The sequence below is a fragment of the Gordionus sp. m RMFG-2023 genome, chromosome 3 (genome assembly GCF_954871325.1).
Source record: "Gordionus sp. m RMFG-2023 chromosome 3, tfGorSpeb1-WG-v2, whole genome shotgun sequence".
NCBI lineage: Eukaryota > Metazoa > Nematomorpha > Gordioida > Chordodea > Parachordodidae > Gordionus > Gordionus sp. m RMFG-2023.
The window spans coordinates 15,085,647-15,107,337 of record NC_088777.1 but is presented as its reverse complement, the minus strand read 5'-3'; the positions used below and the strand labels follow the sequence as shown (position 1 = coordinate 15,107,337).

General features: G+C 25.6%; 3 protein-coding genes across 5 annotated transcripts in view; 2 read left to right on the top strand and 1 right to left on the bottom strand.

Annotated features, from left to right (window-relative positions):
• Positions 1-3,355: 3,355 nt before the first annotated feature.
• LOC135926754 (high mobility group protein B1-like) lies at positions 3,356-3,892 on the top strand. The gene has a single exon (XM_065462685.1). The coding sequence runs from the start codon at positions 3,356-3,358 to the stop codon at positions 3,890-3,892; it is 537 nt and encodes a 178-aa protein (XP_065318757.1).
• A 4,261-nt stretch (positions 3,893-8,153) lies between these two features.
• Positions 8,154-12,627, bottom strand: LOC135926330 (GATA zinc finger domain-containing protein 14-like). 3 transcript variants are annotated; one of them, XM_065462166.1, is made up of 6 exons: positions 12,521-12,627; positions 12,434-12,475; positions 12,038-12,353; positions 11,164-11,942; positions 9,657-9,725; positions 8,154-8,342 (listed from the first exon to the last, which is right to left on the bottom strand). In XM_065462166.1, exons 1-6 carry the CDS (start codon positions 12,588-12,590, stop codon positions 8,287-8,289), a joined length of 1,332 nt encoding a protein of 443 aa, XP_065318238.1. In that variant the 5' UTR covers positions 12,591-12,627; the 3' UTR covers positions 8,154-8,286. The 3 variants fall into 3 exon arrangements, with proteins under 3 accessions (XP_065318238.1, XP_065318239.1, XP_065318241.1); XM_065462167.1 differs by having other exon boundaries at positions 9,657-9,722; XM_065462169.1 differs by lacking the exon at positions 12,434-12,475 and having other exon boundaries at positions 12,521-12,602.
• A 1,890-nt stretch (positions 12,628-14,517) lies between these two features.
• Positions 14,518-21,691, top strand: part of LOC135926428 (guanylate kinase-like) — a 38,106-nt gene continuing 30,932 nt past the window's right edge. Inside the window, exon 1 of the mRNA XM_065462302.1 lies at positions 14,518-14,588. The gene's annotated coding sequence lies outside the window, so the exon portion shown is untranslated. The remainder of the gene's footprint in view (positions 14,589-21,691) is intronic.

Below are 21,691 nucleotides of genomic sequence, written 5' to 3'. Positions count from 1 at the left end.
CAAATATCGAACGTTACAAAATATCATTTCCAAAAAATTTGAATATTTCGAACGTTCGTACATTAAGATTATGGCCTGTTTAGTTTAGTAGTTGTATTAATTTGGAATTATGGTCTGTTTAGTAGTTGTATACTTCGAAGAATTCCCCATATTTCAAAAGCTAAAATTTCGATATATGTCCAAAGATATCGCACTATTTGGACGCATGCAGCTATTATCTTGCGAACTAATTTAACCGAGATAAAATAATTATAATGACTTCTACACCCCAATAAGTTTATAATTTACCCCACCACATCCCCTCTAAATTTTACCCAATACCCTCCACCTACTAGCAAAAAAATGAAAATTCAAATCAAAACTACCTTACCCCCTCCCTCCAATTATATCCTGACGATAGCATCTTGATAACCATCTACCCCCTTCCAATATCGCGTTATCATATACCCCCCCCCCCCCCCGTTTCTTGATTATAAAGAAATATAAGGATTGATAATTAATTTTAATTATATTATATTAAATTTTTGGAAACCATTATTTTACTTTTTGGATAATATTATATTGGGCCTATGTTTATTAATCAATAATTATTTGAATTTTGAAGAAAAATTTTTTTAAATAGTCTTTGGGGATTCATAAATTTATTCTTTATTTATTTTTTAATGCGTGTGTTAAAGATATTTTTGAAGAGGATCTTGACTTTTCACATTAAAAAAATATTTTGATTTGATGGTCAGCTTATATTTAAATAATTTCAAGAAAAAAAAATATATTTGTGACGATATTTTTGGTGTTTAATGAACCGAAGGCGATAGGATTATCTATCAATTATCAAACTAAAACTTTTTTTGGTAAATAAATATTTTAATTATTTCATTATGGGATTAAACATTTAATTATTAATGATGCTTTTATTTTTTATTGAGAAATATTTTAAGGTATAGATATCTGACCCTCACATAACATTCGCCTTTCCACTTACTAAATAATTTAGCCCCAACCGTATATATTTTTTTAAAATTTTGGCAGATTAGAAGTCCAAATTGAGGAAACATTCAAAATATTTGTTTTTAACATTTGTAAATAGTGATGTAAATATAACCTCAAAAAACGCGTTACTCGTTATGTCTGAAAAAAAGAACGGGTTTTCGTTACTCGTTACCTTATGAAAAAAGGAACATACGTTATTGCTCGTTACTTAAAAAATTAAATATTATATACAAAAAGGTTTTTTTCTTATATATAAATATAAATCAGGGCTAGTGTCGTTAAACGGCTCGTTTTAAGCCGATTTTTAAAAACGGTTAACTCAATATTTCATTGAGAGAAATATTTCGTAGCCTAAAGTTTTTCTCTTAGAAGGAACAAAGGACAAGACATATATTATCGAAATCTCGAGGCTTAGGCAATACTTTTATGCCTAAAATTTTGAGTTAGTCGTTTTAAAAAATCGGCTCAAAATGAGCCGTTTAACAATACTAATCAGGGCTGGCAAGTTGGTCAATTGACAGGTCAAATTCGGACAATTGATTGAAGGAGTATTTGATCTGGTCAAATACATTAAAATGTTATTGTTGAATAAATAAATTGATTTAATTAATTAATATGTATTTAATGCATGTTTATCAATCTAATTAGGTTACAATTTATTTTTATTTTTATCATCAAGGCATCGATTTAATTATAATTTATATTAAAATATAAGATTTACATATTAAAATATCAGAATTTCATTTTAAATATTAAAATAAAAGATTTAAATTATATTAGAAAATAATATGTAGTTTGTTGTGTTTAATGGAATTAAGTCTGCCATTTCTATGTCTGGATCTTTTCTGAAGCTGAAAATAACTTCCTTCGCTGACATCAAGTTTTAAGAGGGCCAATCTGATTTAAATAGTGAATTATTGTTGACAATTATTCAATTAAAATAAAATATTATCAAAATATAAATTGTGAACAATACTTCAACTGTATATTTTTTATCTTTGTCTTGAATAATTGCATTAATAAGTGGTGTACAAAATAAAATTATTTAAAGCCATTTTTTAAATATTATAGTAGTTATCGTGGGAGTGAGATTTCCCAAATGCATTTTTTCTTCTCTCTCTAAAATCGAAAGCCGCAGGAACAGATTCTATAACCTATAAAATAATATATATATAGCTATACAATATTCATCTGCGAATGACTTGTCATTATCTGAAAATCTCTGTAATTTAGATTTATCACAAGATTCGTCAAATTTGTGGCCATTCTCCTTAATAAGACTCTACTAATTTTATGGAGTTATAGAAAAAGTTAAATCTTGTTATAACCAGTTTAATCAGATATCCCATTTTTTCCTTAAAAATGGATGCCCATATTTATTCCACAGTTGAGATTAAAATATTTAAGTTGGGACACAATTTACACCTATAAAATGTAAACTTTGTACCTTTAGTTTTCTTTATTGGTGTGAGAAATAAATGTTTCATATTTGAGCCAAGGCAGGCTTTACTCATCTTGATCTGTAGAAAATGTACAATTAACATAATATTTTTTAAAAATATTGATTGATTCAATATTAATTAGATCAAAAATCTTGACTGAAAATTTAAAATAAAAATGATGGAATTTGGTTTAAAAACTATCCTTAAATTATTTATAAAATGTAAAAAATAATAAAAATAATTTTATAATACAATATGTTTTTCCCATATTTTGTAAGAAAAATTTGAAGTAACGAGTAACGTTTTGCGTTACCGTTACACAAAAAAAAGAAACAAGAAACGCGTTACCTTTACTAGTTACTTCTAGAAGAAGGTAACAAATTTGGTTCTATTTCTTCAAAAAAGGTAATGGCGTTAGTAAGGACGTTACTTTACAGCACTATTTGTAAATAAAGTTGAAAGGGTAATATATGGTTTATGAATATTATTATAAGATATTATGTTAAAACATTTTCGATACAATGGAATAACTCAAAATTAACTAGAGACTCGGAGGAAGGGAATATTAAATTTTGTTTAAAATCTGAAAACCAGGTTCGAACCCAGATATGAGAAATTTAATCTTCAAAGGAAATTGTGGGCGAATATTTTTAGCAACACGATATATGAGAAAGATTCAAAGGAGCAAAAAAGGTTGATAATATTGTATATTAATTTATATTTATCATATAACAATTGCGCAAAATTTTTATAAGCTGATGCATTTATTAGTATAAGCAGATAATATGAACTCGTCATCAATCGATTCAATGTTAAATCATTCATTTCAAATTTAAAGAAAATATCTTTAAAAGAAACTGAGAAATTTTAGCATCACAACTTGACATTATTTTTTTTTACTAGAATACAGAATATTGAATAAAATGGCTCGGGATGGTAAACCGAAAGGACGGACCAATGCTTATGCCTTTTTTGTACAAACATGCCGTGAGGAGCAAAAATCTAAATGTCCAAATGATAAGTTAGTGTTTAGGGAGTTTTCAAAGATGTGTGCCGAGAAATGGAAAACAATGGATTCCCAGGCAAAGACGCTTTTTCGAGAAATGGCAGAAAAGGATGGCTTGAGATACAAAAATGAAATGGCCACCTATGATGGGCCTAAAAGTGCCAGAAAAAGAAAGAAGGAAAAGGATCCGAAAGCACCCAAAAGAGCGTTATCCGCGTTCTTCTTCTTTTCAATGGATGAAAGACCCAAAATAAAGCAAGCGCATCCAAGTCTTTCAGTTTGTAATATAGCCAAAAAATTGGGTCATCGATGGAGCAGATGTCCCCCAGATTTGAAACTTAAATATGAAAAGAAGGCAATGAAGGATAAAGAAAGATATGCTAAGGAAATTCTTCCGTATAGAACTAACAAGGAAACTAACGTCAAAAAACGACGAATCAATAAGAATCAGTAAATTAATTTAACTTTGTAATATTTTGCACAAAACCCTTTCTATTTAATATATTCTAATGATTATATTGTTTATTAATGCTCTTTTTTTCTATTAAAGCTAAATTTATTGTTATACGATTAAGAGCATTAAAATTTTAATATGATACAAAACCTTTTTTATCTTAACGTTATATATATATGCTGTTTAGTTTTATATACAAAATTACTATATGAATAAAATTACAGAAAAGTTAATTATTTTGTTTTTATTATTAGAAAATATTTTGATATCCAGTAAAATTAGAGCCCTGTAGAGTACCAATTTTTGTATATGTCCAATCCTAATTTTTTAGATCTGCCTGCATCTTATTTTGATATATCTGATGTAAACTAATTTTAGCTTTTTTTTTGAAATTTAATCCTATTTTTGGTTTTTAAATATTTAGTCATTTATATTTTTTCAATTCAAGAAAAGTTTTACTTTTTACAATGAATGACGAAAATATGATGGTAATAATAATATATATATATTATGAATTTTCAGATTATTCTACTAGTCATTCTGACTGATGAACATAGTGTAGTAAAAATGTTCGATTTATAAAAAATGGCCCGATTAATATTTTAGCCAAAATAATATGTAAGCATAGAGATTTTGTTCATAAATAGCAGAAAGGTTTGAACCTCTATTTGATAAATCTCGAGGCTTGCATAATATTATTTTAGCTAAAACCTTAATCTGGCCATTTTAAATAATCGACCAAAGTGGGAATTCTTAGCAACACTACTGATGAATAACAATTTAATTAGCATAGCATTAAAAAAAATTCAAACTTAACTGGGCTTTTTTTTTAAAAAAAATTATCTTTAAGTATAAACTTTTAATCAAAATCAAGTTCATCTCAAGGAATTTATTTTTAATCACATGACCTGTCAGATTTAACAAGTTATTAATAAAAATGATTAAATTTTCTTAAAAACCATTTTTATATATCACAACATTAATTCATATTTAAAAATTTAAAACCTCTAATTAATCCTAACCCATATCTCTCTAACCTTAATCCTACATACTTGTTTAGTTTAAATATTCACCCAATTAAAAACTGAGCTGGTTTCCATCAAGTAAATTATCACGAGAAAAATAGCTAATAGACACATTTTATAATGTAAAATAAATAAAATATTAAACTGTGCAAGCATTTTATGAATATGATTATAAGACTGTATCTCGAGAATATCTTATCTGTATCTAGATATAAGGGTATCTACCTGTGTCTACTATAGACATTTGAAAAATACATTTAAACAACTCTAATGAGACATAATGATTATAAAAAAATATTAAGTAATCAAGGTTTCCAGGTTTGATGGTGGTTTTTTTTAAAGAAATTCCAACCAACCAATTGAATCGCGAGTTGAATACGGAAAATTATTGTTGTTTTTCTAAGTAGGCCTGAATCGGCTCGTGGAAATTTGTTGTTTTTTGACACGGCTCATAGTTATCCCATCAAATAATTTAGTGTTTCGTCCTTAAATAATCTTTTATAATCAACTTTAAATAAAATTTCAAAACTTTGGCCAGGTCCGTAAAAGTATCTTGCACAATTTCATTTGTGGGTTGTGCCCATCTTTATTATATAACAATTCAGGAGTTCCATTTTAAAATTTATGAATATTCATATATCGATTTCATTTAAACTCACCATCTTTAATTTACTCTCTTTTTAAAATAATCAAATAAATGTTAATTTGAATCAGAAATATGGCCATTTAAAACTTTAATTTATATATATTAGCCCATATATAATATAGGAGAAAAAATAAAAATTGTATGCTTAAAATATTTGTAAGTATATTTTTATGGAGTGGTTTGAGCAACATTATCATTGCTCTCCGTTTCAGCGTATAGATAAGAAAATAATAAAAATTGTATGCTTAAAATATTTGTAAGTATATTTTTATGGAGTGGTTTGAGCAACATTATCATTGCTCTCCGTTTCAGCGTATAGATAAGAAAATAATAAATTTTTGACAGTTTTTCTTACTTTCAATCTTTCTACTTCATCAGGCATTCTTAATTTCCGGTGACATAAATGTTAAAATTTTATGGAACATGTTTATTACAAATAGATTTGGCCGTTTTCAATTATAGAAAATTTAGTGATTCCAACTGCGTCTCCTCCTTTCCTTCAATTAATTCAAGCCCCCTTAATTGCTGGGAAAATAAAAAAATATTCAAAATTAAATAACTTTATATTTCAGCCAATAGTCATATCAACTACCAGCAATTTTTCCCGTCTACATATTTTTTTTAAAAACTTTATCGCGGAAAATTTTTAATAAAATCCCGAATCCATATTTCTTAAACAAAAACTTCAACTAGAAATTTTTAAACACAATTGTTTTTTATGTAAATATTCATTATTAAATAAGCTCTTTTTAGAGCCTTCGATACTTATAATATAGATATATATTTATTTTTATTTGGTAATTTTATATACTGATTTAATTTTTTAGTGTTTTATCATTTTTTTAAAAATATAAATATTCAGAAACGTAAATAAAATAAAAAATCACTTTTACTAGGTAATTATCGTCCTTCATATTTATATAAGTATCATTAAAATCAATCATTTATAAAATAATAATACCTTGTGATAACTTGTTTTTTTTTCAACTTCGGTATCTTAGGCAACCTATGGTTAAAGTATTTTACGTCTTTGTATCATCTTTATCCAAATACTCATTTTACGGATATCCCCAATTACCATCTAGCTTCCAATCTTGATAAAGCGTTTGTTTTTAAATTTTAATTGCGATCGCTTTGTTTCTTATAGCAAGTCAAATCTTTTGTCATGGTAATAGTCTGGCTGATTTTTGGGATATTATTTTGTTTTCCTTAAGTATACCTTTCTTATAAGATATTTATCATATGAACGAAACAATTTCGTCGAGTGAAATACTCAAGAGCTCTTAGAATTTTGTTCCCAAGGTTGGTTAGTAATGAATTTATTGAGATAGTCTATTTTTACGGGTCATGTGATGTAATGCAAAGGCAATATATTTAAATTAAACTTTTTAAAATCATCAGTTCATATATCTAACCAGAGTCCTGTTTCTTATTAATTAATGAAATTAAACTTTCAATTAAGATTTTTTACCGGTACAGATAAATTGTGAGATGAACTAATATATGATAGATACCAATATTGCCACAAAAAGGGAATAATTGTATTGTGATAATAATATTTTAAATCCATCATAAAATTTTTATTTTTTATTTAATGATAATTAATTTAAAATTTTATTAACATTTTAATTAGTTTCTTGTGGATACGTTTAATATAGAGGGTGTTTTATCATACTTATGTCTTATCGGGTGTGAAGATACATTGATATTTCGATAATTTACAAATAAAATGTTTATAATTTCAGATAGTCCAGAAAAACATTCCAAATATCGGGTTTTACCTTCTTCTTCGAGTCAGATGATATATTTTTTCTTCCAGCCTATGAATTTCGAATTTACCTAAATTATTGAATATCTCTTAACTTATATATTGATTTATCATATAAATCTTATAAAAAATACAATAACCTTAATAGCCAAATTGTGTGAAATTTATAAGGTAGGTAATCTGCACATTATCAAATCAATTCAGCGAAACCAATCCCTCAAAAATTAACTATAGGAATAAAATTTAAAAAAATTATAATTTTGTAGGGCTAACCAAAATATTTTGAGAAATTAATATTTTTAAAAAACACCACGTTTATAAATATTCCAAATCTTTGTGGCTTGTTTTTAACAGATTCCGAAAAAATAATTCTGAATTCCGAAAGATCTAGTATTATGATATATTCCTTTCTGTAATGATTTATTCTAGAGCCTGATATTTTTTTATATGGGCAGTCCATGAGTTAAAAAATAATTAACAATATAATTAAATCTATTAATAGAAAAGTAAAGAGCGTCGTTCTATAATATTTAATGTAAAATATTCATACAGAAAAAATATGTTAAACAACTGTTTAGTAATAGGGCATAATAATCTTAAAAAACAGACCAATCAAATTTGAATTCTCGAGCCAATTTCCATCTTCTAATTTTAGTTTGCTAAATCAATTATAAAAAATGGAAGGTGCACAATCATTATGCCAAAGACGGAATCAAAAGAAAAAGCTAGTTTTTTATAATAATTTTAATAAAATTATTCAAAAGAGCCAACACTTCAGATTAATCATTTATATGAGGCAACAAAAAGAATATTTTATAAATAAGCATTTTTTTTTATTGAAAATATAATACAATAATTTTATATATTATAAAGATAATATTGAATAATCGAAGCTAAGTTACTATCTTATATAACAATAAATAATAAGAAAATTTGAATTTTTGAAATGAAAGTTTTACATGTGTTCATCTTCGTGGGCAAACAAATTCATCGAGTGGTTGAATAGATTGACTAGAATTCAAAAAAAAGGTAAAATAGAACAAATTATTCGAGCAGTTTTTTATTAAGAAATGGGCAGCAAAATAAATCAAAACGGGGAGTATAAAAAACATTTGGTAGGTATTTAAAATTTTTGGGCTGTTAATATTTAATTTTCGTTTTTTTTATTGATTCGGGCAGTATTTAAAATAATTTGGCTAGTATCTTTGATCAGTTAATAAATAATTATTTACTTGGGGAGTTTTAATTTTTCCCTAGTACCAAAATTACATCAAGCTGAGATTATAGATGATATCAATAAATTACAATTAAGTCAAAACCAAATTATTATTAAATCCAATTTATATTCTTTATTAAAAAATGGGAATCAGCAGTTCCTGACTTTGTTAAATATTTAGAAATTGGATTCAAACAACACATGGTATGAAAGTTTTAAACACCTTACCTATCATCATCAATGCGCTAGAAGCAAGAAAGTGAGTAATCAAAGATGAAAATACGGTTAGAGAACGCTTACCTTTATCCAATTTTAAAATTGTTGCTATAGGAATAGTTGCAAAATGTCTTTATGCTAGCAGCCAGCCTCTTCAAGTCAGTATACTACTTCTCAAAAAGTGTTTATGACATATCCAACAATTACTTTAGAAATATGTAAATCAAGTTATAACTAGACAAAAATTAAAAAAAAATTCTATCAATTGAGAGGGGTGATTACATTGAGTACCATATCCTTGGTGATAAATTGAAATTATTAATCAGGATTAAATAAATTTTGTGAAAAATTTAGAATGGAATTCTTTTAATCAATATAAGCATTAAGCATTTATTTTGTAAGACTACCTCAAAACAAAGATGATTGGAACAAAGAAATTTGTAATTGTCCCATCTTTTTAAAATTATTTATGTGTAAGCACGATGTTGGTTTGGCTATAAGATTAAACTAATGTAAACCTCCTAGAGCAGCCAATGACACTCCAATAGGTCAAAAACGATGCATAGGTGGACCTTCAAAGGCTAAAAAGGCACTTGTACAATAACGTGTATTTATTATTATTTAGATATAAAGAATTATATTATGTTTTTTAGATTTTCTCAAGGTTTGCTTTTTTTCGAAAAAACTCAATTATGCCGCACTATTATAATCATAATTTAAGATTATATATTATATATATTTTTGAAAAAAGAGAAAGAATTTTCTGAAGGGGGGGGGGAGGATTTCCCCTTGTCCACTCTGGCTATGTCTATGCTAAAAAAAATGAGCATCGTTTTTTTTATTTGACAATATTTCTAATCCAAATTTTATTTTTAATTAAAAATTTGAAAAACCTGTTCCATTGTTTTTCAGAAGGTAAGGGATATTGAGCTTCTTCAAGGCTACGATAGGGTATTTCTCTACTTAAAAAAATATATTAAATGTTAATATTTCAAAAATTATATAGTAAGTGTTCATTTAAAATTTTAGTCATCTGAGGGATGGAGAAGGAGGGTGGGGGGCTTAGCATCACTGGCTTAAAGGGGGGAGTTCTATGAAAATTAGTGACTACTTTCTTTTTTAAAATTTGGTTGCTTATTGGATTCGGCAATAATTTCATTATGCAATAATTTTTTGGTAACAAACTAACTAGTCGATATGAATTCAATTTTAGTGTTTTAAACAACTTAATTAATGCATAATAAAAATATATATCAGAGGTCTAATAGTTTATTCAATTTTTTGTTAAATTTTTTTAAATATTGAATTCCCTATTGGATCTTTCTCCTAAGGTGGTATTTTGGGGAATTTTTTTATAATAATGTGTAAAGATAAAACAGATTTTAAAGACATTAGTTTATTAAATTTTCCATGGCATGGTGATTTTTTGGAAAAGCCAGTCATGTCCAATCACTATTCAAAATTCAAGATTTATTCACACTCAAGGATGGTCTGTATCCACCTCTGATTAATCCCATTAAATATAATGTGTTTTACCAAGTTTCATAAAATTTTAAGATCAGAAAGTAGAATCTATATCTATATTAAAAAATTGGTAATGCCAAGTTTTCATTTTCATGGTAAAAAATCAATAAAAACACTAAAGATACAAAGAATATTTTTTAGCATAATATGTAACTAAAGGTTCTAATATATTTTTTCATTCATGCTAGGCCAAAATATAACTAACTTTTGGTATCATTTTTGAATTATGATGCAAATATTACATACCATGAAATATTTTTAAAAATATTTTCATGTAAAATTTAAAAAGGAATTTTGATATAAAATAAACAATTAATTATTATATTCCATTTTTGAAAAAATCTTGCAAAAATATTTCATAACAAGTAAATAAGGACCTTTTTTTCTGTACATAAAAGGGTAAAAATGTTTATATTCTTATTATAGTGTAGTATTATAAAAACATCATAATAAATACAAAATAATATTAGAACAATTAATTAAATTTTATTGGAAAAAAGCCTATACTTTTATATGTTTTTCCCATGTAAAGAAACAAAAAATTGACATTCCAATTTTTTTTATATTGATAGATTGGTCTCATGATATTTTCTTAAAATTGGAGAAATTCATTAATATTTTTCATAGGAATTTAAAACTATAAAAAGGGGTTAAATGGAGCACCAAGTTAAAAATATTTTTTTTAAAAAAATCTATAAACCTTTATTCTTCATATTTACCTTTTGATATCTCCAAAAATATAAGAGCTAAGATGCTAAAATTTGAACCCTCAAATTAAAAAAACCATATTAGCCATTAGTGTAGATAAAAATTTTTGGACTTAGATGTTTGCAATATAGGTACACCTCTAATATATATAAAATATGTTATATAAACCATTTGTCCCTTGTCCTTGTGTCCCACAATATTCTTCATCCATTTCATTGTTGCTGTTTTCTGAATCATCTTTAGCGAATATGAAATTTGGTTTTCTGTAATTCCTAGTCACTGTGTTATTATTATTATCAAAAAATTTAACATAATTTTTAGGGAAATTATCCAAAACATGATCCTCAATTTTTAAATTTATAGCATGATCAGAAACTCCTTTAGTAAGAGTTGATAAAGTATTAGGCAAATCTGAATTTAGTTGTTGTTCTTCATTAGTGACTTCAAATGTTAGATTCTTGTAAGCGGTTAAGAATGATTGTGTTACATTTCTGTTTGGATATAAGGCAGCTATTCGTCCTCGCTTTCCTTTGGGTCTACCCCTTATTCCTGGTAACCTTTTGATTATATTAGTCTGTCTATTACCCTGGGAAAAATCTCCTATACTTTTGTGAGATTCAAAATTATTGTTGACAACTTTATCAATTGAATCTGATATGAGGTGTGATTTTGAATATGAGTTTGTGCTTGTTACATTCAATAATTTTGTTTCAATTGATTTGGTAGAAAAACTGAAGGCACCAGAAGTGATGTTTTCTGTATTAGAATGATTATGTGGATATTGAAATTCATCTGAGCTCAGATTATTTGAGTCATTTAATTCTGCAGATTTAACTAGGGGAGATATGTGATTTTTTAGAAAATTGGATACAATTGAATTTCCTATATCAGTAAGATTAGGAGTTGTTATTTGTGTGTTGGGTGAACTTTCTTTGTGAATTTGATTACTTAAAAAACAGATGATAAATTATTTCTAATAATCAATTTTTATAATAATTACAAATAATTTAATAAAATTATTTATATATATATTCATAATTACTTTCCATTCTCTTGAATAATATTTTTATTATATTTAGTTTGCAGAGATTTTGGGTGAGAGAATTCTGGTTGTCTTATAGTTTGTTCCAATGTAAAATTAAAATCCAAAAAAGGATTGAAATTTTTTTTTGGCCTACCCCTCTTTCGTTTGATAAAATCAAGGCTTAAATCATTATATATTGAATCATTATTTAATTTTTTTGATGAATAGGATAATTGATTAATATCAGAGTTGTCATCTTCTGAATCATTATCAATGTAACCACTATTATATGGTATTTTATTTTGTAATTGGGTTATAATAGGAGCATTGAAACCTATTAATTAAAAATTGGATTTAAAAATATGTAAACAAATTGGTTGACTATTATTTCAATGGTATATATTTTAAAAAAACTTGTATGTTTATAATCTTCGTCAGAAACAAAAATATTGGTATCTATTAATATTATAAATCTTTTTAAGTTAATTTTTTAATTCATACCTTTATAAAACTTCTTCTCAATCCATTTATTAACATCGCTATCTGCGATAAATTGATAGTTTGGAAGCATCTTTATAATAATTTTGAATCACATTATGAAAGAAAATTATAGAAACAATCATGACATGACCATATACATCATATATGTCATTGGACATTATGTAATTGGTCATGACATAATAAATATAAAAGTTGTATAACACAATTATTCAAATATTATATTCTTGTGTAAAAGTAATACTTATAATTTTATTTTAAATTAAAATATGACATCTGACCATAGATCTTGATCAAGACTGCTAATTAATTCGAGAAATTACATTAAAAAGTCTGTATACAAACAAGGATTTCTACTTCTAAGCCAATGCCGATTTATCCCCACCCCTCTCCCCCTCCCGAACAGACCCATAACTAGATAACCTAAATTAAAGAAGAAACAAAAATTATCTTTGGGTCAATATATTTTTATTTTTAATTATTATAAGCTATTGGAAACAAATTTGGAGGCTTAGGGAGCATTCACAGTAAATAGCGGCAGTGACACGACAAACACAACACGACATTAAACAACAGAGCAGCTGATGTGTCGTAAGCGACATAGCATCCATAGCGACAAGCCATACGCGTAGCCAGGGGGGGGGGACAAGGTGAAATCCCCCCCTTCAGAAATGAGATATCACTTTTTGTAAATATCATTTTTAGCTAATAATAAATATCCCCCTTAGTCCTCCCCCCACTCCCTGACCCTCAAATATGTATGCATATATCTTAAATAATAATTTAAAAGAAAGAAAGTAAAAGTTGATATTTTTTTATAAAACTATTCATCATAATTTATAGATTTTTGGGAAAATAAAATTATATGTAAAATGAATTAAAAATGTTTTTTAATAAATGGAATATTAAGCCAAAGATAAGTCTTAAGACAGAAGTGAAATGTATTATAATTATTAATAATAGATCCATAAAATTACTAAATAATATAATATATCAAATATAATTTTTTATAAAGTAAGTAATTTTAATTTATTTATCTTAATAAAAGTAAAATTTAATTATAAAACTATTGATAAAATTAAATCATAAATTAAAAAAATGTTAAAGCACAAAACAAACATTGGAATATTATATGTCGTAGATTTACAGTATATCTAATTATCAAATGACAATCAAGTAATTTTACCAATATATCGAATTATATATTTTACAGAAAACTATAAAATATTGATAAGGACATCAGAAAATATCTTTTACAGACATTGTGGGATAAATAATAGAAAGATTTATTTTTATATCATTTTATCTTAAAAGAAATAGATGGCGTTAAATAATTGAATGCAAATTGTTGCTATATTTAATATCAAGAGCATTGATTACTAAAATTTGTTAAATTATTAACTGTAATATATTCTCTAACTGTCAAATATGTCTGTAAAAGTCGAATTTTGCCTAGTATTTTATAACTAATTCTATATAATAGAATAAAATCAACTATATGTCTACTTTAGACACCACCCACCCTTAAAGTAATTAAATTATTTTTGCAGTTCTTGGGTATAGGCTTTTGTTTTGCCCATTTCTTTTTGTCTATTAGCCTATAGACGTTTAAGCAACAGTTCTCGGACTGTTGCGCGTACAAGTACGTGCGGCTTGCTCACAAACGTGTGAAGGGCTCCTCATTTTTTCTTCCCTTAATTAACTATCCAGTTTGATGGATTTTTGAGGAAAACCTAGTGTAGCTCTGTTGTATCCACAACCAGAGGGCGAAAACGCTTTTATCACGTATCACGTAAATATTGATACTGAATCAATTTGTACTTATGAAAGTGATTTCTTATTTTTAGGGTGAGATCTTATATGTTTCTTAAAATATTGTAATTATATATAATTGGAGATCTTTTTGAATAATAAAAAGCATACTTACTTTACTGAGAATAAAATATTGTCGTTATAGTTAATTATTATATATTGTCTGGCGACGTGCATTATCATTAGCCCTGATTTTGGTGTGTCTTTTTAAATTTTATAATGTCAAATATTAAAATTTTTCCCTATTCTACTAAATATAGTAATAATTTTTTTAAAAATAAATAGGCCCAGTTCAGACTAAATGAAATGACTACATTTTACAATAGCTGAATTTAATCTAATTTTTAAGTTATATATTTTTTATATTTGTGATGACAATCCAAAGTTCATTTCATTTATTTTGAGCCAGGTCATTTAACAATTGAATTGTGTATTTTAATATGATCAATTTTTAATATAAATAAATATCAAATCTTGCCTAGATTACACAGCCTTCTAGATCCTGCCCCCCCCCCCTAAGGCATTGATGCTGAATAACCCCTAATGACTAAATTTAAAATTATTAAATTATAAAATGGACATGCATATTATGATTATGTGATAACCCTCCTTCCCTACTTCACAAACAAAGTTTTGATATTACCTCTTCCCCGTTAGAGCTAAGTTTGTTTCATTTATGTTTAATATTTACATTCATATAAGCTCTTAATTATATACCATCTATAAAAATCAGATGCCTGGGAATATGAAAATTTTAGGCATGGATTTGCCAAAAAATTAATCTTTTTTTTTGAAAATATGACCTGGATTTTTATTTTTAATCATTTTACAGGTCAGAATTTTTAATTTAATTTTTTAATAAATTATGGTTGTGTTTTGAGCGGAAATCTTAAGTATGAACAGTAAATGAATATCAAACACTTGTTTTTCTATCTTATTATTTTCTAAGAGAATTCAAATTTATTATTTTAAATTCAAACCTGCCCAAGTTTTTAACCCTGTCTTGAAAAATCATACCATTTTTTTAGCCCATTCTGGGTTGGATTTCAGACTTGGCCTGCAGGTCTCTAATAAAAATCAATTATTTATTTCATGTAATAAAATTTTATTTTCTCTTATTTTTAATTTTAAAATTTGTTTTCTAATCATAGTAATATTTTAATATTATTTTGATAATTGTACATACTATAAATTATTTATAATATGATTTTATCTTTTTTTCTTAATGGTATTCGATTATAAAATTTAAATGTGTTTTATAGCTGCAAAATACATTATATATATGTTTTGCCTTTGATTAATAATTTTTTAGATTAACATAAATTATTATATATTTACTTTTGATTTATATATTCTATAATTGAAAAACTACTCCTATGAAATTTTTGTAAAACCATTAGTTAAAGATTAATAAAAAGACTTTTATCAAAAGTATTTCTTATCTGAACCTTCTGCCAAGTGTTGATCTTTGTTAATATTAATACACTCCACCTAGATATAATTCAATTCTGATCTAGATTCCCTTCACAAATTTTATAAATATAGTGAAACGTATAAGATTTTAATTTAAACTATGTAATAGTTTTAATTATTAAATTAGTATAATATTTATTACACTAAGAAAATATATTAGTAATATCATATTTATTTTTCAGCGCCATAAATTTTTATTTGACATTAACACCAATAATTCCAAATTGGTATCTACCATGTGTACTATTCAGGTGAGTTAAAAATTACAAACAAAAATGTTGAAATTGTTTACTGAAAGTGATTTTTAAATTTAAAAATTCTGATTTATTAAAGATGCATTCCAGCATGTGTGGAATATCTTCTCTATGAATTTCAAACAATTTGAGCTGCAAACTTTTATTTATTTTATTTTATAGAAAAATTAAATAAATTAAAAATATTTCAAAAGTTAATCATAGAATTATCTAAAATCACAGAAAAATACATGCTGGAATAAATTCCAGGTCAAATTAGATTTTTCAAACCTAAAAATTGCTTTCGGTATATTATTTAAAATTTAGTCCACATACAAAATATAATTTTACTTACTATTATTGGATATTAAAAATAATATATTAGAAACAGATATTATGTTATTTGAGATCAACTTCTGCATGGCTTGTAGCCAAAATTTGTTTGGGCAAGTTTGTTCAAAATTTTATAGGAAATTTTTTTTTAACAGAATGCAAATTTAAGATTGTCCCTTTCCAAAAATATTGGTCAAACTAAACAAATAAAAAATTTTACTATCCGGACAACCTCCATTTTTATGTTACTCATTTAACAATACAATAAATTTCGTTTAATATAGCTGAATTTTTTAAGTAATTGAAAATTTGGTTTAAAAAAATTGTAATTTTATATAATATATAGAAAGAAAGAGGAAATTTATAATTTTACAAAATTATAATTAATAAATCAATTAACCTTTTAATAACTTATTTATTTTATTTCCCATTCTCATTAATTATATATATTTTTTTAGACAAAGACTAATTCTTGAATTATTTTGTTAAAAAACCGTTTTATATATTTCAATTTATAATTTTATTTCCTAAATAAAAATATTTTAACTCCAAACACCATTTATTTTATCAATATCTTTTTTGCAAAAGGAAGCATAACAAGGTAAAATCTAATGATGGATTATTAAATTAACCTTTTAATAATTTCGATGCGCATCAATATTTTAAAAAATAAACTATTCTATCTAATTATCTGATTTTTTTGATAAAAAAATCGATATTGATTTTTGAAAATAATAAAATTCAAAATACCTAATTAAATTATTATTATTTTTTAAATGCTGGGTGACAGGAAACTTCTGTAAACAATAATTAATTAAATTTGCAAATTATAATCGCCATTTTTATCTATTATAAGATTTATATTTTTTAGAAAATATATTTTGGGCGGAGTTTAAAAATCCTTTGTATTCAGATAACATATTTAAATAGATAATAGGGTGATCGCATCCATCTTTTACTCACGAGAAAATTATATAAAGATGTCGTTTTATCTGATTTTTCCTGAAATATATTCCATCATGTTTGGAATACCTATCTTATGAATTGCAGTCAATTTTGCTGTTAACCTTTGAGTCATTTATAAATTATATAAAAAATATATGGGAAATCGAATATACATAATAATATGATTTGTTGTAACACATATGTGAAAAAACATTCTTATATAGTTAAATAACTTTCCATAATTATTGTAAAAATATTTTGATAAAATTTAAAAAAATTTTTGATATAATTTTTTTAATTTTTTTTTAATAATAAGAGTTTTTTAACTTTAATGAAGATTAATGTCAAAGTTATGAATCGAATATAATTTTTTTATGTTTTGGACCCAAGTTTAAGTGGGAAAATGAGAATAAAAATTTTCTAATATTTTTAGAATAATTTTTTTTTTAAATGCATTGTAAATTTTTTTAAATTTAAAGTATTATTTCAATATATTAATGTTACTTTTAGTCTAAAGAATGGAAATCAGGATAAGATATTTGATAATTTCTTAATAAACATAAGTGAAAGAAAATTTGAATTTAAGGTTTTCAGATATATCTTATTTTTTTATATTTTTTTTTGGTTTTAAAATTAAATAAAATTTAAAATTTAATTGTTGTAGTTGCTTTTATTAACCTAAAATGACGCATACCAAAAATCATCGAGATGTGCCACCAACCATTCTACCCATAACGGAAGCCCCGACACTTCAATTTAACTTTCCGTAATTATTGTAAAAACTTGTTGTGAAAAATACATTCTATTTTAAAAATACTTATAAAAACTTGAAAGAAAATTTTGAGAAAAACATTATATTTTTAAAAACTTCCGGTAACCTATGCACAATAGGAATAAGTGGATTGAAAAAATTCACAATAATAGATGGGGCTTTTACTGCGATAAAATTCAAGACATACCTGGATGAATTATTCGCACTTTTACCATCAAATTCATTACTTATAATGGATAATGCTCCTATACATCGAGCGAGGATAATTAGTGAGAATTATCCAAATATCATATTTTTGCCACCCTATTCGCCGCAATTAAATCCGATAGAAATTTTTTTCGGAGTAATTAAAAATCAATATAGATCAAATTCTCCTAAACCCAATAACCGAAATGAAGTTATTTCAATTGTTACGAGTATTTTAGGCAATTATTTTACATATAATTTTTCAAATTTTTATTCTCACACCATAAAGTTTATTGAAGAGGGAATTCGATGCATACCTTTAAATGATTGAATTTGTAATTGATTTATATTATGCAATATTTTATTTACAAAGAATAAATAAATGATAAATGGTTTTTTTTATTTTGGTGTTTCAAATTGATCATAAAAAATTCTAAACAAATAAGAATTATCTGAAAACCCTAAATTCGAGTTTTCACTCATGTTTATTTAAGAAATTATTCAAATTTCTTATCCTGATTTCCATGCTTTGGATAACTAAAAGTAAAATATTGGAATAATTCTTTAAATTTAAAAAAGGTATTGTAAAAATCCTAGAAATTTTTTTTTATATAATATCTTTTAAAATTCTTATTTTTCCACTTAAACTTATGCCCAAAACATAAAAAAACTATATTCGATTCATAACTTTGACGTTAGCTTCATTAAAGTTTAAGAACTTTATTATTAAAATTTTTTTTGAATTCTCATTTTTCCACTTAAACTTGTGTCCAAAAAAACTATTTGATTCATAACTTAAATGTTAGTCTTCATTAAAGTTTAAAAACTTTTAAAAATTTAAAAAATTTAATTTATATCTAAATGTTTTTTACAATAATTATGGAAAGTTATTTAACTATATAAGAATGTTTTTCACATTATGAAAATGTGTTACAACTAATCATATTATTACTGTATTAAATTTAAAAGTTTATGAAAAAATTATATGAAATTCAATATACATTTCCGGTAAAATTAGATTTTTAAATGTTTAAAAACGCGCTCAAAAAATGATTTATAGTTGAACTAATAACACATTGCCGGAAAAAACACATTGACGTTAACATATATATATATTAAAAATATAATTTAAATTTTTCAAAAATATTTTAAAAATAAGTGGTATCATATTGATAACACCTCTCCCAACCATTTTAGGAGGTATAAATTTTTTAAAATAAGAATAGGTGAAGAAGAACATTACATTGATTGCACCTCCATCTTAAATTTTTTAATCATCAAAATTAACAATTATATTGCTTTAAAAACATAAAATCTTATTTTTTTAAATTTTAACATTGGTAAATTTAAAAATAATAAATATATTTGAATAAATCCGCTTTCATATATAAATATTATATAGCTCGTGTATTAAATTGGAATTAAAAATAATATTTAATTTTAATATTTTTGAGGTTTCAATAAAGATAATAGGGTTTATAAATATAATAAAGATCTATTCGCATCTTTCATTCACGAGAAAAATATGTTGTTTGCCCCTTTAATAAAAGTTATCGGATTATTACAGATATGGCATAGTGTTGTTAATTTGCTTGGTCGTAAAATTTACGACCAAATTTTGTGCTCATGCCTGCTCTGAGCACGAACCCTGACCACAGACCCGGGGTTCAGACCAGGGGACCCGGCACAACCCATTTATTTTTAACTTTTTTTTTGAACTTAGTAGAAAAGTATACATTAGATTTATTCATTAAAAGAACAAGCGTTCCCTCTCGGTCTCGATAGGCTAATAGGGCTAGGTGTGTTAATTATATACTGTAGTCTACTAGTAATCATAATTATTATTCTAGAGGGTGGGTCCAAGAGGTTATGAATATTTTTAACAACATGATGATATTGAAATTATGGGCGTCAAATAAAAGGTGTTTTAATTAAATTTTGACTTTAATATTTATTATTAATATTCTAATTAGGCGGGTCTACTAGGTCTTATGAGGTCAGAAATATTTTTAACAATGGAAAATATTGATATGGGCGTCAAATAAAAGCGTATCAGGTCAATTCAGCGAAACTTTTATCGCGAAACACTTTTTCGCGAAACTTTTATCGCGAAACACTTTTTCGCGAAACTTTTATCGCGAATGTCGTTTATCGCGAAGGAATTTTATAGCGAAGGTAATATAGCGAAACCAATTCCGCGAATTTTTTTCCACGAAACATTTATAGCTAAGACAATATCGCGAACTTATTATCGCGAATTTATTTCCGCGAAACCTTAACCGCGAATACTTTATAGCGAATACATTTTAGCAAAACTTTGATCGCGAACTCGTTATAGCGAATTTATTTCCGCGAAACCTTAACCCGCGAATACTTTATAGCGAAACTTTTATCGCGAACTCTTTATAGCGAATTTATTTTCGCGAAACTTTAACCGCGAATACTTTATAGCGAATACATTTTGGCGAAACTTTGATCGTGAACTCGTTATCGCGAATTAATTTCCGCGAAACCTAAACCGCGAATACTTTAGAGCGAATACATTTTAGCGAAACTTTGATCGCGAACTCGTTATAGCGAAACTTTAATCGCGAACCATTTATAGCGAATTTTCTACCGCGAATGTATTTGCGCGAAATTATTATAGCGAGCGCAATGACCGCGAAAATTGTGAATTCATTTTAAGTGAAATTGATATATTCAATATCAATTTACTAACCGAAGTTTCTTAAATCATAAACGCGAATGTTTTAAGAATATTTTATTACGTATTGTTTATTTAATAAGCATGTAACCTCTATCTGATGTGATAGAAAATATATTAGTCTTCCTGGTCTCACTCATGGTTGTAAGTATGGAGCGGACATATTGGGTTAAGTTTTTAGCAGAATAAGTTAACCCCCCCCCCAACATAAAATTTAAAAGTGTGCTTTATGTCATTTAAAGTAATACTTTATTTCTAATCTAGATAAAAAAAATATACTGAAGCTAAGAATTTTTTATTGATTTTCTCAGATTATTTTAATTATAGAAAATTTTACTGATAATTAATGCCTCCTAATTACAATTTTGAGATAATGCACATCGATATAACTTTGATATAATAGTAACTAATTCATTTGAATATTATGACCTTTCCTTTTTCTTCTATTCGCATTTTAATAAATAGAAATAACTGCATAGTTATGATTAATCAAAAAAAAATTCAAAATATTCTAGATTACATAAATTTGTAATATTTATGAAGAATAAATTATGGAAATAAATCATTAGATCTTCAATTATTTTAGTTTTTTATTTTTGCTGATTTCACAAGTCAAACTAAACAATATAAAAAAAAATTAAAAAACGTAAAATAGTTTTCATCATTTTTTAAAATAATACCAGTGGGTAATTCCATACCAAATCGATAACTTTTCG